This window comes from Pleurodeles waltl, chromosome 2_1, assembly GCF_031143425.1.
Source record: "Pleurodeles waltl isolate 20211129_DDA chromosome 2_1, aPleWal1.hap1.20221129, whole genome shotgun sequence".
NCBI classification, from domain to species: Eukaryota; Metazoa; Chordata; class Amphibia; order Caudata; family Salamandridae; genus Pleurodeles; species Pleurodeles waltl.
Genome location: NC_090438.1, coordinates 621105752 through 621120845, shown reverse-complemented (window position 1 = coordinate 621120845; position 15094 = coordinate 621105752). Strand labels below are relative to the sequence as shown.

At 42.7% G+C, this 15094-nt stretch overlaps 1 protein-coding gene across 2 annotated transcripts in view; it reads right to left on the bottom strand.

The window, feature by feature from the left end:
- SUGCT (succinyl-CoA:glutarate-CoA transferase) overlaps positions 1–15094 on the bottom strand; it is a 2876649-nt gene that overhangs the window by 2360544 nt on the left and 501011 nt on the right. For both annotated transcript variants that reach the window (XM_069215909.1, XM_069215917.1), the window contains exon 8: positions 2826–2969. In XM_069215909.1, coding sequence (XP_069072010.1) covers positions 2826–2969 — 144 coding nt within the window. The remainder of the gene's footprint in view (positions 1–2825; positions 2970–15094) is intronic.

Genomic DNA, 15094 nt, shown 5'->3' with positions numbered 1-15094 from the left:
CCAAATTTATGTTTGAAAGCTATCACTTTTAAATGGATAGATCTCAATGCACTGATTGTACTAAGGTGAAAAGGTTCTGCATGTTAACTAAATACACTTTTTTTAATTTTGAAGAGGCTGTCTTAGTTTTACACTTGTGTTGCAAGATGTCTTTAAAAATGAAGGTGTTTCTAAAGTTAAGTGCAGGAGTCCCTAGTTACTTCCTTTCTTTAAGACCAATTGAGCTTGAAATAAATGATTGTGCGTGTATTTCATATTTCTATTGTTAGTGCAGAGTCGAGCAAACAGCTGCCCAGTGCTCCTGTTGCTCGAAGGGCCACATGTAAAGGTCAGAGGCATGATGCCCCCGGGCCGTACTTTGAGTATCGATGCTGTATAGTGTTACATAACATAGCCAGCAATGGTTGGGTACCCAACTACACACAGCAGCAAGGCCCTGCGCCCAACCCCACACTGCACATGGCCAAAAGTTGAGTGCCAGCTGCAGGTTGGACAGAGGGCCTGCCACAGGCCAGGCCCTGCACCCAACCAGACGATGCACACGACAATGGACAGCTTACTTCACATTTAAAAAATATAGAAATTCACTGAAAAAAACGAAAGTGGCATTTTAGTTAGCAATTGTATTTATTCTTACTTTAAATAAAAAACATTCACTGAAAAAATGGTTAAAGGTTAAAGGGGTGTTAGAGTTAGGTGAAAATGTCAGTTTAAACACACCATTTAAACAAACAAAACCACTGTAATTCACCCGTTACAGTTATATCAAGTAATTATAACTCACGCACTTGCCATGCACTGCTTACATCATTGATAACATCCCTGAAACATCTGAAATGACGTCATTGATGGCAACACTGTGCGTGGCGGGATGATGATTAGTAGTAACTTCAGGGCACGGGTCACTGGCGAATTTTATTGGTTTTATTCATTTAAAATGATTTGTTTTAACTGACATTTTCTCCTAACTATAATGCCCCTTTAACCTTTGTTTTTTAGTGAATTTCTAAGGTATGTTGTTTTAATTTAAAGTAAGATATAATTACAATTCCTAACTAAAACGTCACTTTAACATTTCTTTTGTCACTGAATACATATATCCGTTGCATGTACATTATGTAGGGATGGATTTGTATATAGCACAAATCTAGCTAAAAAATAAAGGACAACTTAACAGTGGAGAATGGATAAAAAAGGGAGAGGCAGGAGAATTTTGATGTACTAGTGAAATGTGGGTGGAAAGATGTATGTCGGGTAGGCAGAATGGGGATAGTAGAGGGGAGTTTGGACCAGCATAGGCTTGGCAGGTGACAGCTGTGATAAAAAGGTGTGGGGGTATTTTGCAAACACTTTGATTTAATCTTATTGTCAGTATGTTGTCTTGCCAACAGATGCTGCATGATATTCAGTATAAAATTCAATAGAATAACAGTTGTACACAATTTCACTTTAGTGACAATGGACATAAAAACTAAGACTGATTACCTAGGATATAAGGTGGTACCCAGGAGTAGACTTAAAATAATTAAAATGCATGCTGTCATGAAGGATTTATCTATAAACAAGCCAGCCAAACCAATAAATAGTGCAATGGATATTACAATTATATGGTCTCCTGATTAACAAGGATAAATGTGTGGAAACTGTTTTCAAAGACCCTTGTATTTATTGTAGCAATCAGACACTGATGTCAGTTGTTTCAGGTAAGTGTCTTAATTGCAGTATATCTATGGCAACATTCTGGAGCCGACCAACCTGACCTTTACTTTTTTTTATATATTTGTCCTTGTTGAATTCTTTTTCTTACATCCACTTCAGTGTAAGTAGAAATGTGTTCTCTTATTTCACGTACAGCTGGCTCATAACCTGGGTTTGAGTGCACTATATAACAATGCATAAATAAGTGAATATACCTGACATCAGGTTTGTTGGCCTGTGTCAGAGGGTGGTGTGATTGATAAAGCTAAAATATTGTGAATCTATGGTAAATCTGTCAGCAATAGCATGACCAGTGCTTACAGACAGGCCACTAGCACAATAACCACTGTATGTTTGAGCAACTTGTAGTAAGCGTCTAAATTGTGTTCGACCATTGGTGCTGTGACTCAGCAGATGATGGAATATTCTTGGCTCTTACTAAGATGCTTTCGAATTTTTCCCAAGCCTCGGTTCATCCTGCGTGCCTCCTAATTCTCCAATGTTGTATTTCTTTTGGACTAACTGTGCACAGCAGACACACAGTGAAACAGATGTCATAGTTTCTTTCTCATTGCCTTCCAGTGCCTTTCTCCTCCCTTTGCCGAGTTTCACTTAGTACCACTCTTTTTGATCATGCCAACTCCCTATTCTACTTGTACCCAGATTTCTGGGTTCTACTCTACATCGTGTTTGAGTGCTACTCACCTTCCACTACTCAAATTTAACACACTCATCTCTCTATTTCATTGATCTTGTGATTAGACTGCTACTTTCTTAATGATTAAGGGCCTGATTTAGAGTTTTGTGGCTGGGATACTCAGTCACAAACGTGATGATGTCTTGTTTGCTGCCAATCATCATTAACACATTCTCCTCTCTCTTTTATTGAGCCTGTGATTAGACCACCCCTTTCTTTATGATTAAGGGCTTGGTTCTGATTTTGTTGAATGGGATATTCAGTCACAAACGTGATGATGTCCTGTCTGCTGAAGTATCTCGTTCTCTAAATAAGTCCCTTCAGCTTAATTTAGGGAATAAGGAAGCAAGATATTTTTTAGGTCTTTGCAAAAGATTACTCCAATCATTGTTTTATCTTATTACAAAAGTGGTGATGCTTTGAGCTTTACCTGTGAGGACAGCAAGTTGCAATCGATGTGCACCCCTTTTCCTGTTTTATGCCTCTGCAGTATTCCTGCCATTATGGCTCCATGGGCGTACAGTCCTGTAGCAAGATCAGTCATTGCTACCCCAGGCCTTACTGGCTCTCCATCCTAATGAGAGAAATGAGAAATAGTTAAGTGAAAATGAAAGAAGCATGTCAACTCCACCGGCATCCTTTCACCAAATCACAGAGGAGGAAATTGTTGATATTGTTGGAAGTCAGATCATAACCCACAGTATGTGCAAAACTGATGAAGAACTTCAAAACGTGACAGAGACTGGGTCCTACAGGGAGTCTGGGTCACAGCTACAACCTCTAATGCCCCTTAATCTCCATTAGTAAAAGTACAAGTCAATAATAGGTTACAAAAAGGTCTGACAGAAGTGAGCACGTGTTCTGGATTCCACTTCAAGACACTAATAGCCTGATTTAGAACTCAGTTCACGGGTTACTCCGTCACAACAGTGAGGGCTATCCCGTCCACCGGAATCTGAATGCCTATAGGATTTATCTACTAACTGTGGTCACTTGCCCGCTGTTTCAAGCATTTGCAAAGACAATACTTCTCCTTTTTGTGACATAGTGACCTATTGTCATTGACAATGGTGGTTATCCACGCTGCAAAGCATCCCTGATTACTTTGCAGCATGGCTACAGTCAAACAAACAGAAAATGACGCAGACACTTTTTAATGTTTTGATTGGTAAATAAAAACAAACAAAATGCCCAAAATGCTGTTTTTAGTCTTTTTGTTTAATGGGGGGACCAGAAACAAAGAGGGCAATTTGAAGTAACCAAAGTGATATAGAAAAACATTGAACTGAAGCCTTGACGACTAGGGTATATGACATGGAAATAGAGCAAGTTATTTTTGGATGATTCATATGTTACATGATCACATTCTGGAAGCTTTTGATTTGAGAGAAAGGAATAGCTGATGCACTGAGCAAAGAAGTGGCATGGGTTCCACTATTTGGGGCTAATAAACACATTAGATTGGTAAACCTAGTAAATTCAAGAGCAGCTCCTCATATTTTGTGATACTGTATTTAGGAGGGAATAAGAAATCACATTGGGGAAAAAAGTAAATTCAAAATTAGAGAAGTGAATGTTTGAGAACTGAAATATGGGCTTATTTCTCACCAAACCAACTGCTTGAAAAGACTACAAAGGGCCTTACAGAAACACAGTAATCAGATTTTTTTCATGCACCAGCACTGGATGGGACTTTTGGAATTTCTTTTGTTGCTTCCTATTACTTATTGATGACATGCATTACCTTTTTATTTTGTCAACTGCTAACAAGAATTCACAAAAAAAAGCACCTTTTAGCTCTCCGTGTTACTTCAATGCAGGCTATCAATCCCCTAGAGAAACAAAAAACATCCAAACTTGCAGAGACGAGTACTAGTGATTCTCATTCACAGTAAGGAGTGAAATAGAGGGTGAGCAGGTCAGTGAGGAAGATCCCTAGGCAGCAAATAATAAACAAAGAACTACAATGACTACGCTTTCCTTGTTAGAGGATCCTCAACTAACAGGAAAATGAAAACCAGGCAAAGTTAAAGGAGAATTGTAAACAAGATCAGCAGCCAAGAAAACTTACTGATAAATCTATTTAAATATGTAGTATCATATGGAGGGCAAAGCACTACCAAAAAAACTGTCATTTGTACCATGTGAAAATAAAACTAAATGTGATGGAAAAGTGGATTTAAAAAAATCTTTAGGCACCTAAGAATAAAGGCTTAGTTTGAGAATTAACAACAACCACCAAACACAAATCACACTAACCAAAAGTAAAACAATCTAGCAATTTTTATCCATTAATAACAATCCCTAACCTTGGCTCCATGGAAAGAGACGTATGTGTGGAAATCTCCAAGTTCTTGTATAGAAAACAACACAAACAGTCCAATCTTTCAAACAAAGACCAACACCTTTTGACAAAAATAGCCCTAACCAGCAATATCACCTTCAAACACGCTGACAAGGGGAGAGCTCTCGTTATAATGGACTATGGATATTAATGTGAAAAATCATTAGACAACTGCATACTAACAACATATATATTTAGCTCAAAGATGATTCATCAGGAGAAAATGAGAAGACATTGCAAATTCTATTGATTAAGGCTATGAACAGAGGGTGAATAACCCTCTTTTAAACACATAGGATTATCTATTCAATCAGAATGTAATGATATCTATTTATTTACCATGTCCCTACAATTCATAAAAATCTAGAGAAACCACTGGGTAGATCAATGAATTGGGGCTTCAACTTTCATAGAAACCTTTCCTTGATACATTGCAATATTCCTACAACCACTGAAGAAGAGTTTTACAACATTCATTAAAGACACGTCTCTGTGGAAGATCAGACAACTGGATCTGCATAAAGACAGTCAATACTTACTATTTATGTTCTATTTCTACACCTTACACACAGTGTTCCCACACATTCTAGGAAATGAAAGCACCGAATGGTTACTTCTGCAACATGATGAACTGAAGGCAAATACCATTTTCTACTCCACCTTCTCATATTTACATTAAATGTCATCTATTTGAAGTTTTAAAAGTTCTACTCAGAAATGTCAGACATAGAAAAGGTGTCAAACATGACCCCATCTTATGTGTCTACATACAAAAGATTTGTGAGTGCACCTACCATCAACAATGACTGTTTGAAACCATACTTAAACAACTGGATAAGATTTATTGACAACATCTTGGGAAACTGGCAAGATAAGAAAGATGTGTTTTTGAAATGTTATCATAAATTCAACCTCGATTAAAGATTACAAATCATCATCAACATTGGAAACTCCAATGTTTATTTTTGGGATGTGGATTGGATGCGGTTTTAAACTGTAACTTCAACCGGGCAAAATAAACCTTTTGCCAGGCCTAAACCTTCCATCTTCATAGAAATAAGTCACCCCTAGAATAGGCCCTAAATAGCCCTAAGAGTAGGGTGTAGTGCATTGAAAAAGTTGGCCATGTACTTTTCACTTGTACATGTCTCGCCCATAAGGTAGCATTGGGTTAACTTGTTACTTTTTATAAGAGATAACTTTCAATTAGGAGATGGTAGGAATGTCAAATTTAAATTTAACATTTTGAAAATGCCATGTTTTGGAAGGTTGGCATTATCTTGTCCTAACCATTTGATGCCTGCAGCTTGTATCCTGGGTCACATGACTAGGCGTGGCTGGCAATTGGTCTTTTGTGTATTGCTCTCAGACAGTGAGACAAAGGGGGAAAGGTATTGGCAGAATGAGCAAACTCAGACATGATGAGGGAGAGGAGCTGTCACCTACCACACCTGCACATCACCAAGCCTCTGCCTGAGCACACTCACAAAGGGTTTGACACTAGTCTTTTATGCCCCCAGACTACATTGGCCTAGGGCAGGGAGGCAGGAAATTCCAGACTCCTTCGGGATAGAAACATCTAGAACATTCTCCTATTTCAAAGCTGGCACCAGGTATAAATATTGGACTCTCAGACCCAGTTCTTCATTACACCTCTGGACCTGTGGAAGACCCAGAAGGACTGCTGTGCTGCTCTGCAAGAAGGACTGCTACTTTGCTGCCTTGCTGCCTATATGAGAAGGACTGGACCTGCATCTTGTACCTAGGACCACCAGAGTGACCCCAAGGGCTAGTTGGCTGTCCTACTAATCACAATCTCAGGAACAGAAAAGGCTCCAACCACCTTGAACCCAACACCTGGACTCTGCCTGCTATAAATCTTGCCTCCCAAGTGGTGTCATCCCAGTCATGGCCCCTTGGAAGTGGGTCTGAAGTTACTCTGCCAGCCCAGCTGTGGGGTCTTGAGCAAAAACAGCGCAGATCGACGTATCGCCTCATAACAGAACCACAGCAGTGTGATGTATCCTAGACACTGGTGTTCACATCCCAGCACCGCAACTTCTCAGAACCACCACTGCATGACACATCTTCAATGCAGGAACTTGCATTGCAGGCTTGTAGCTTCTCAGAACCCCTGCTGTGCGACGCATCCTCAACACAGGACCTCACACTTGCTGATGTGCATCGCATCTTCGACAGGGGACCTCGCAACACTTTGGAACCTGGATTTAAGGTACTTGGTTCAGCGTATCTAACTTCGTCACTGTATCTGGCCAACGCTCCATTGTGGTCAGCCTGAACTTGTGACTTTGTCCCAGTTCAGCACAACCAGTTAACCACAGTTGAGGCTTTGTGCTTTTAGGCACTATTTTAACTCAAATTCTTAACATTGGATATGTGTGGTTCTACTGATTGGATTTCTGCTGTTTTGGTCTCAAGTAATTCATTAAATCCTACTCTATGTTTTGTTTCTAATTTTTGTTTCTAAATTGATGTTGGATGATTTTCCTTGCATGGTGTTTCCACTTTATTAAAGTCTGAAATGCTATATAAATACTTTACATAATGCCTTTAAGTTAAGTATAACTCCTTTTGTGCCAAGTTACCAGAAGTTAAGTACTGGTTAATTTGGGCTTTGCTTGTGTTTCACCCTGACATAAGTTGTGGTTGCTGCTTGAGTAGGGTTGCACCACCACCCCCAACCTACAAAGAATATTGGATCAAAAAGAAGCATTTTGGATAGAGAAGCCTGACACTATAACCCCAGAGGTGAAACAATGAACACAATAAGTAGATGTGTTTCTTATGAATTGCTTACACCCACATCAATAGTCAACAATATGTTATCAGGACAATAATTAGATTTGCTGATAGTGATAGTACATTAAAATGACACTATAGAAGGTACAATAAATCTGATTACGAAAACACCAAACAGTGAATGTACGTTACTATACAATGATTTTGAAAATGAAAAGAAAATCTGAGACTGTTTATATTACCACAAAAATTAATTTGATAAGGAAACAAGGGGTAATTGGAATGAAGCTTGTGGATGAATGAAGAATTTTACACGAGCATGAGTACAGAGACACCGTTTTGGAATGGCTTAGTAATGTAAAGATAGCTAACATTTCATACAGAGCGGGATGACTATGATTGGCTTTCTTAAAATTGGCAAACAACTTCAAAAGAGGCAGATGAACATAATACTAACAAAACTGGAAGAAATGTCTTTGAAATAAATCACAGAACAGCCTTCATGATAGCGGGTAATTACATGTCATGGTAGAAGCACAAGAAAATGTGTAGAATCATAGGAAGAGAAAAGAGACAGAAAACATCACGTGACACATTAGGATTAAAGGTAATACTAGAACAAATAAAAAATGGCAGCAAATGCTTGCAAACCGATGGACACATGGAACGCATACAGAAATTATGATTATTTCAGCATCGATTCCAGTGAACTGTTAATGTGTAACTGTATTTTTAACAAATAACAGAAAATAGATGCAAAGTCCCAGTACAAAAAATATATCCTGGTTTGGCAGATTTTCACATTCACTCTTTAGGTAAAGAATACCAGGCAGTATGTTGCAGGTGCAGAATTCAAGCAATGTGGTTCACACATTAACAACTATGGGGGTCATTACGAGTTTGGTGGTCTCATGTCCGCCATGTTGGTGGTTGTACAGCCAACGAGCTGGAGGAGAAGACCGCCAAATTATGACCAAGGTGGGATTCCCAACAGAATACAGCCAATACACCACCTGCATTGCCAGTGAGGTCAGGACACCACAGGCAACGACAAGCACCTTCAGGCCGGCAGAGAGCATGTTCCCGCAGGACAGATTATGAGGCTGCACACCACTAAGGTTTCCGCTGCGGTCACACCACCACAGAAATCCTGGTGGAAACCAGCTCTATAAAAGGAGACACTCACCTTCAGGAGCACATACCTGTCTGGAGCCGCCATGGAACCTGAACTACATGTCTTCTCTCTTCTCCTGCTCGACCAGTGACTTCGGAACCAGCAACAACGACAACAACCATGAGTACACACACTTACCTGGCACCGTTGCACAAAGTCAATGTATAGATGAGCACACAACATACACATCCTGAACGGGTGATGGTGGCGACACATACACACGTATCCTCAGACTGACACGCACATCCCACACATAGCCACATACAACCACGCACACATATACTACACACACTCACTTTCAAAACACATACCAACACCCAGATGCACAGCACAGTCTAACACTAGAACACACAACACAATCAAATGACACAACAACCCAACAATGGCAACATATAATCTATCATATATCCAAAATACACACCTCCATTTGACAAATCGTACATACAGCACAACCTAACAACACCAGAGAACCAACACACACTATCAAACATCCATACAACAAGCCATACGTCATATCCCGCCAACGCTCATCATAACGGATCAGACATAACAATCAACACACTCGCTCACACACCGTACAACCATACAAGGGCACACAACACTCAAAGTAACACCTGTCAACACAATCACTACACACAATAGCAACATTAATCCATGTCCCTAACTCATATATGCCCATCACACAATACACAGCAATCAGAGTGGGACAAATGCAATGCACACACCCACCAATGCTGGCCACACACAACTGGTAGTACTATCAACACACACAAAACATACTAACACACACATTTAAGCAGGCAAGACCAAAACAACTATAAGGAATGAAAGGCAGGACAAAAAGGTAACCTTGGAACCCACAACTGGTTAGCCAGATGTATGGGAATAAATAAATATTTAAAAAATAACTATGTACAAGATTATTGTATTACAGTCCAATAAAATATGTGCAGCATGCACAGATGGCACATTCCAGTGCCCCTACTTGACTCCTGACTGCCATACAACCTCCACAAGTAGGGGCATCAAGGGGGCAGGCAGGCACCTCAAGGGATGGGTGGGGGTAAGGGGGGGTCGGGTCTAGGTTTGGGAGGTGGATCTTTGGGCTTGGGAGGGGATGCTTAGGGGAGGGCTGGAAACTCTTGGGAGGGGTTGACTTCTGGGTGGGGGGAGGGGCATAGGTACCTGGAGGGTGGCAGGGGAGGACTTGGACGTGGAAGGGCTGGACACGAGGAGGGACACAGATCTTCAGGGGGTCACACAAGGTGGGAGAGGAGTAGGGAAAAATGTTCAACTCTGAGAGTAAACATTTCTTAGACACACGGGGATGGTCATGGCAAAAGGGTTTGGGAGAGGGAGTGGTTGTGAGAGATGTTTTGGGAGATGTCTTGGGTGCATGTGTGTGCGAGGTATGCTTGTCTGTTGGGTGGGTGAGTGTGGGTGTTTATGTGTTTTGGGCAGAGGGGGTTGAGGTGCTGGGAGATGCTGTGGTGGATGGATGACTGTCTGTTGGGGTGGTGACTACAGGTATGGTGGATGTGCTGCATGTAGTCGTGTCTGTGGTTGTGGTGGCTGCAGATGTCGTGACTGAGGTGGATGTCTGCGGGTCTGCTATTGTGGTGACTGTGGGTAGGATAGGAGTTGTGGCTGTATCGGTGAATGTGGGTGTGGTGTCTGCAGGTGTATCTGGTGTAGTGTCTGTGAAGATGGGGTGGTGGGGGAGGCAGTGCAGGTAGTGACTGTTGGTGTGTCTGAAGGAGGGTGTTGTCTGTGTGCATGCCTGTGTTGGTCCTTGTGGTGCTTGTGTTTGTCAGCTGTACCTTTGGATGTTGAGGTGGATGCATGCTTGTCTGTCTGTATGCTTTGGCTGGGACTGGGAAGATGTGTTTGGGATTGGGAAGCGGAAGGTGGTGGAGGGAAGGAAGACAAGGGGTGACTGGCTGCCGTCAGTGTGGAGGCCAGAGCCTGAAAGGATCCCTGTAGGCCAGCCAGTGCACCCTGATTGCCGTCCAGGAACGCATCACTCTGCCGGACTTGAGTTGTCAGTCCCTGGATGGCATTCAAGATGGTTGAATGACCCACAGAGTCAACCTCAGGAGGTCAATAGCCTCCTCACTGAGGGCAGCATGGCTGACAGGGGCAGGGGCAGAGGTACCTGTGGCGAAAGAGAGGCCCACCCTCCTTGGTGAGTAGGCACGGATTACTGGGTGGAAAGCTACAGGGAGGGTGGTGGTAGTAAGGGGGTGGAGGACAAAGATGGTGCTGTGGTGGTCCGACAGGGGTCCGCCACCACCAGGGAGTGTCCAATGGAGGAGGAGGATTCCGAGGTTGATGAAGCAGAAGATCCGGTCTTCCCTGTGGCACTCTCCTCGCCCTCTGGGCCTCTTGGTCGCTCACTGTCAGTGATATCAGCACTGAGGGTCCCGTGGCCAGCAGCAACCCCATTCACCTGTGCCCTGTCTCCTTGGCCTGCCGATGCTGATGCACACAAAGAGAGATAGAGGGAGGGACAGATAAAGAGGGAGAGAGAGGGTCATCGCATTCTTCACATACACACATTAGAACAAGGACAACTGTAGTTATACATCTCCTGGCTAGGCTATGTCATCTAGTAACCCACATAACCTACATCATGTCACCACATGTTACTCATATCCACCCCATCAAGCTACCCTCTCAACTACATCATGATCCAAATGTGGTAGCACGACTGGAGCATTCTAAGAATTCACCTGAAAAGGTATGTCAGCATGCTCATCATGCCCTGGCTGAAGCAGTAAATGTGTCCTAATCTGGATCATAACTCTCTATACTCCTCTAATCTGTAGTTAAAACAGTTCAGTAATCACAACATAACATGCAATAATTGAATCTACACCTGACCAGTCCATGTCCTTTAAGTAAAGTCCCATGATAGTAAATAAGCTCAATTCACAGACCGCACAGCACCAGCCAATTTAAATCAGATGCCTGACTGAACCCTCTGTACATATATGTCATAATGGAAACTATCACTGATATAGCCACAACATGAGGCACTACCACACAGGTGACATCTGGTGTGTATAACAATGTCTGGAGAACAGTCATGTGACCATATGTACCAAATTCCAGAGGAACCTCTGCAGACACTGTACACAGAGACACCACATCACTTCATTCAGGCATGTGCAGCAACAGTAGGCTACACAGCACACATGAGACATCCACTGACAATCACTGAGTGCAGAATAAGGACACCTAAACATTAGCCAGCCAGGAAAAACTCATAGGGCACCTAACATAACACCTGACCTGCTGTTCCAGTTTCACCCCATGACTACATGATTGAAGCTGCACCACTCACACCTTTCGTGACATGTGATTAGCTGTACGTGACACACATGTCCCACTGAAGAGATATGAAACATGATGTACTTATGGAATTACACATATCCCACTGCAACAGCTGTGTCAGAAATGGTAGTACAGCTAAACCTTCATACAATGAAATCATAAGTCAATCTATGACAAATCCTGTCCAAACTGTTCACATCATCTAGGCAGAGGGTAGTAATGATTGACCCACTTTATTACCTGTGACCCCAAGTAACCATTGAGACATGATATAGACAGATAATAACAGATGTGTCACTGTAATTAGAAGGAAATTGGCACACATTGCATGGACATTGCATATAGTGATCGGGTAGCACTGCCTAGCCACCTATCATCAATGGAACCAGGCCTTTGGGCTAAACGTGATTTGCCAATATGGCAAGGCCATGGCCATGCTTGTAAAGGACAAATAGACAAAATCAATCAGACTCACACAGTTGAATAGCCTTCCCTTACTACCAGCACATACCCCATAGTTTGGAGACGATGGGACAATGGGGATACATTTAAAGACCCATGTGTACAGTTTTATCCTGGCCATTTCTGTGCAGTGATGGAGAGGCCTGCCTGACATTGAGTCAAATACCTGTACCATGAGAAATGTGATATGGCCCCTGTACAAATCATGTCAGGCTAATACAGGTGATCAAAACAGATAAGAGTGCTCAGACACCTTAGAGCTACTAGAGCACAAATGCTGAAGGATGGAACAGTACATACCCTATGGGTAGGATGGAACTGCTGCTTACAACCATTAAATGGCTGGGTGAACTTACACATGTGGCATTGTCATCTCAGTATTTCCACATGCAGTCATAGATATGTCTTTATACAGGTTAAATAAACGTATACTAAGCAAACCATTAATGCCAAATCAACATATATTAGTCAGGCAATGTGGGTACAACGTGTTCCCACTAATCTACATACCTGTATCACCTACAACATAGTCACAGCTGCTACAGTCTGAGTGCACACACCATAGAACCAGAGCCAAGAACAAGGATACAGTCAGTACTTACCCCCTTGTGGCTGCTGTGCTGCCCTCAAACACCCATCCACCTCAGAGTAGGCCACTGCCAAGAAGCGGGCCATTAGGAGGGTCAGGGTCAGACAGGCACCCCTTCCTCCTTAGGAGTACATCCCCAGCTGGGCCTCCGCGATCTTCTGGGCCCAGCATCTCAGGTCCTCCCACTGCTTGCAACAATATGTGCTCCTCTGGGTCTGGACTTGATTGGTGATGGCACGTAATATCCCCTACTTCTGATGGGCGTTTACCTGCATGGATGACACGGAGAAAAGGAGAAAGACATTATACATGCACCATGGCAATAGGATTGGTCACTACACATCTGACACTGCAAGTAGGCACACATACCCATCCTCTCTGCTAAGATGCCTTCAAAACATGGCACTTGCATTCATCTACACACTCACTAGTTCACATGCATGAATAAACGTCACACACAAAACCTATCACGCATGGCTGAGCCATTGTACTCACCTGTTCCTCTGGTGCCCCATACAGGGGTAGAACCTCCTCCACAAGCTTGTCCAGCTCTTCAGGGGTGAAGGCAGGGTCCCTATCACCTGTAGGACGTAGCATGATGGCTCCCAGAGGAAATACACAGCAGCTCACGTTGTGGAGGTCTTGCTAGCAACAGTGGCAGGAGTCAAGAGAGCATAATTGCAAAGAACGGCGGTCACAGCCACCACGTACAGGATTGCCACCGCTGGCAGTCATACCCATCGGCCCCAGTCCACCAAAGGCAGCAGTGTTAACCAATGACAAGTAGCACGGCGGTTGCAACCACCTACCGCCATGATGACTTCTGCCGGGGGTCTTTGGTCACTTCCAACTGTCCACTACAGTAGGTCAGGTGCCTGCCATTTTGGTCACATGTAAATGTGGATGTACAAAATAATCTGCGTCACTCACTTACTCCGCCTATGTGCAGTGTAACCGTGTGTTGGCCCTGTATGGTTGTGCAGCATATTGTGACTATCTTTACACAGTAACATGATCAGGCTGTCTATAAGTTGAGAACAATGTAAAGCGACTCTGTGGTACATAGGCCACGGCTACGTATCGGTAGATACCAAATCATTTGTGTAATGAGCCCATGTCAGCAAAGTCACCCACACATGTACAATGACATATGTTTCATATGTACATTCCAATTAACATGTAAGGAAATTTGCAGCAATGAGGGTTAAAGTAGTACATATCTGTGTTCTGCATTATATATGTCATCAGTCCTACCCCACCTGTACAGATGTTTGGTGTCAGGTAATATACAATATTATGGTGATGTGTGCATACTGCATAACTCATTGTATATTCTCTCCTCTCAACATAGTTATCCTGCCATGATGAGAGTGAGACAACCACCAGTGTACGGTCCACTAGTTGACCTGGCAACCATGGAGGACAGGTATGTCATCCAGATATTTTGCCTGAATCGCCATACCATCATTGATCTATGTACACATTTGGAGCCAGATGTGTTGCCAGCCATTCGTAATCCGTATTTCATACTTCTCATCATTCACGTCTTGTCAGTGCTACACTTCCTGGCCACAGGTCCTATCAGAATATTGTGGCCTTAACATCAGGGATGTCTAAGCCCATGTACAGTCTGGTCTGAAGGATGTACTTTGTGCATTTTTGAAGCACCTGGACAGCTACATCAGGTTCCCCCAAAGAGCAGATTTGGTGCTTGAGAAGGCAGATATTTATGAAATGGGACACATTCCTTATGTAGTAGGAGCCATTTATCACACCCATGTAACCCTGGTCCCTCCCAGTGCCAATGAACAGGTGTATAGGAACAGGAAGAACTGCCACTCAATCAATGTACAGGTGGTGTTTTTTGCAGACCAGTACATGTCACAAGTCACATCCAAGTTTCCTGGATCAGTGCATTATTCATACATAATGCGGAACAGCAATATCCAACACCTGATGGCATAACTACAAACAGAGAGTGCCTGGCTGCTTGGTAAATATGCATAGTATTGTGTGTTTCAGTGTTATGTCACC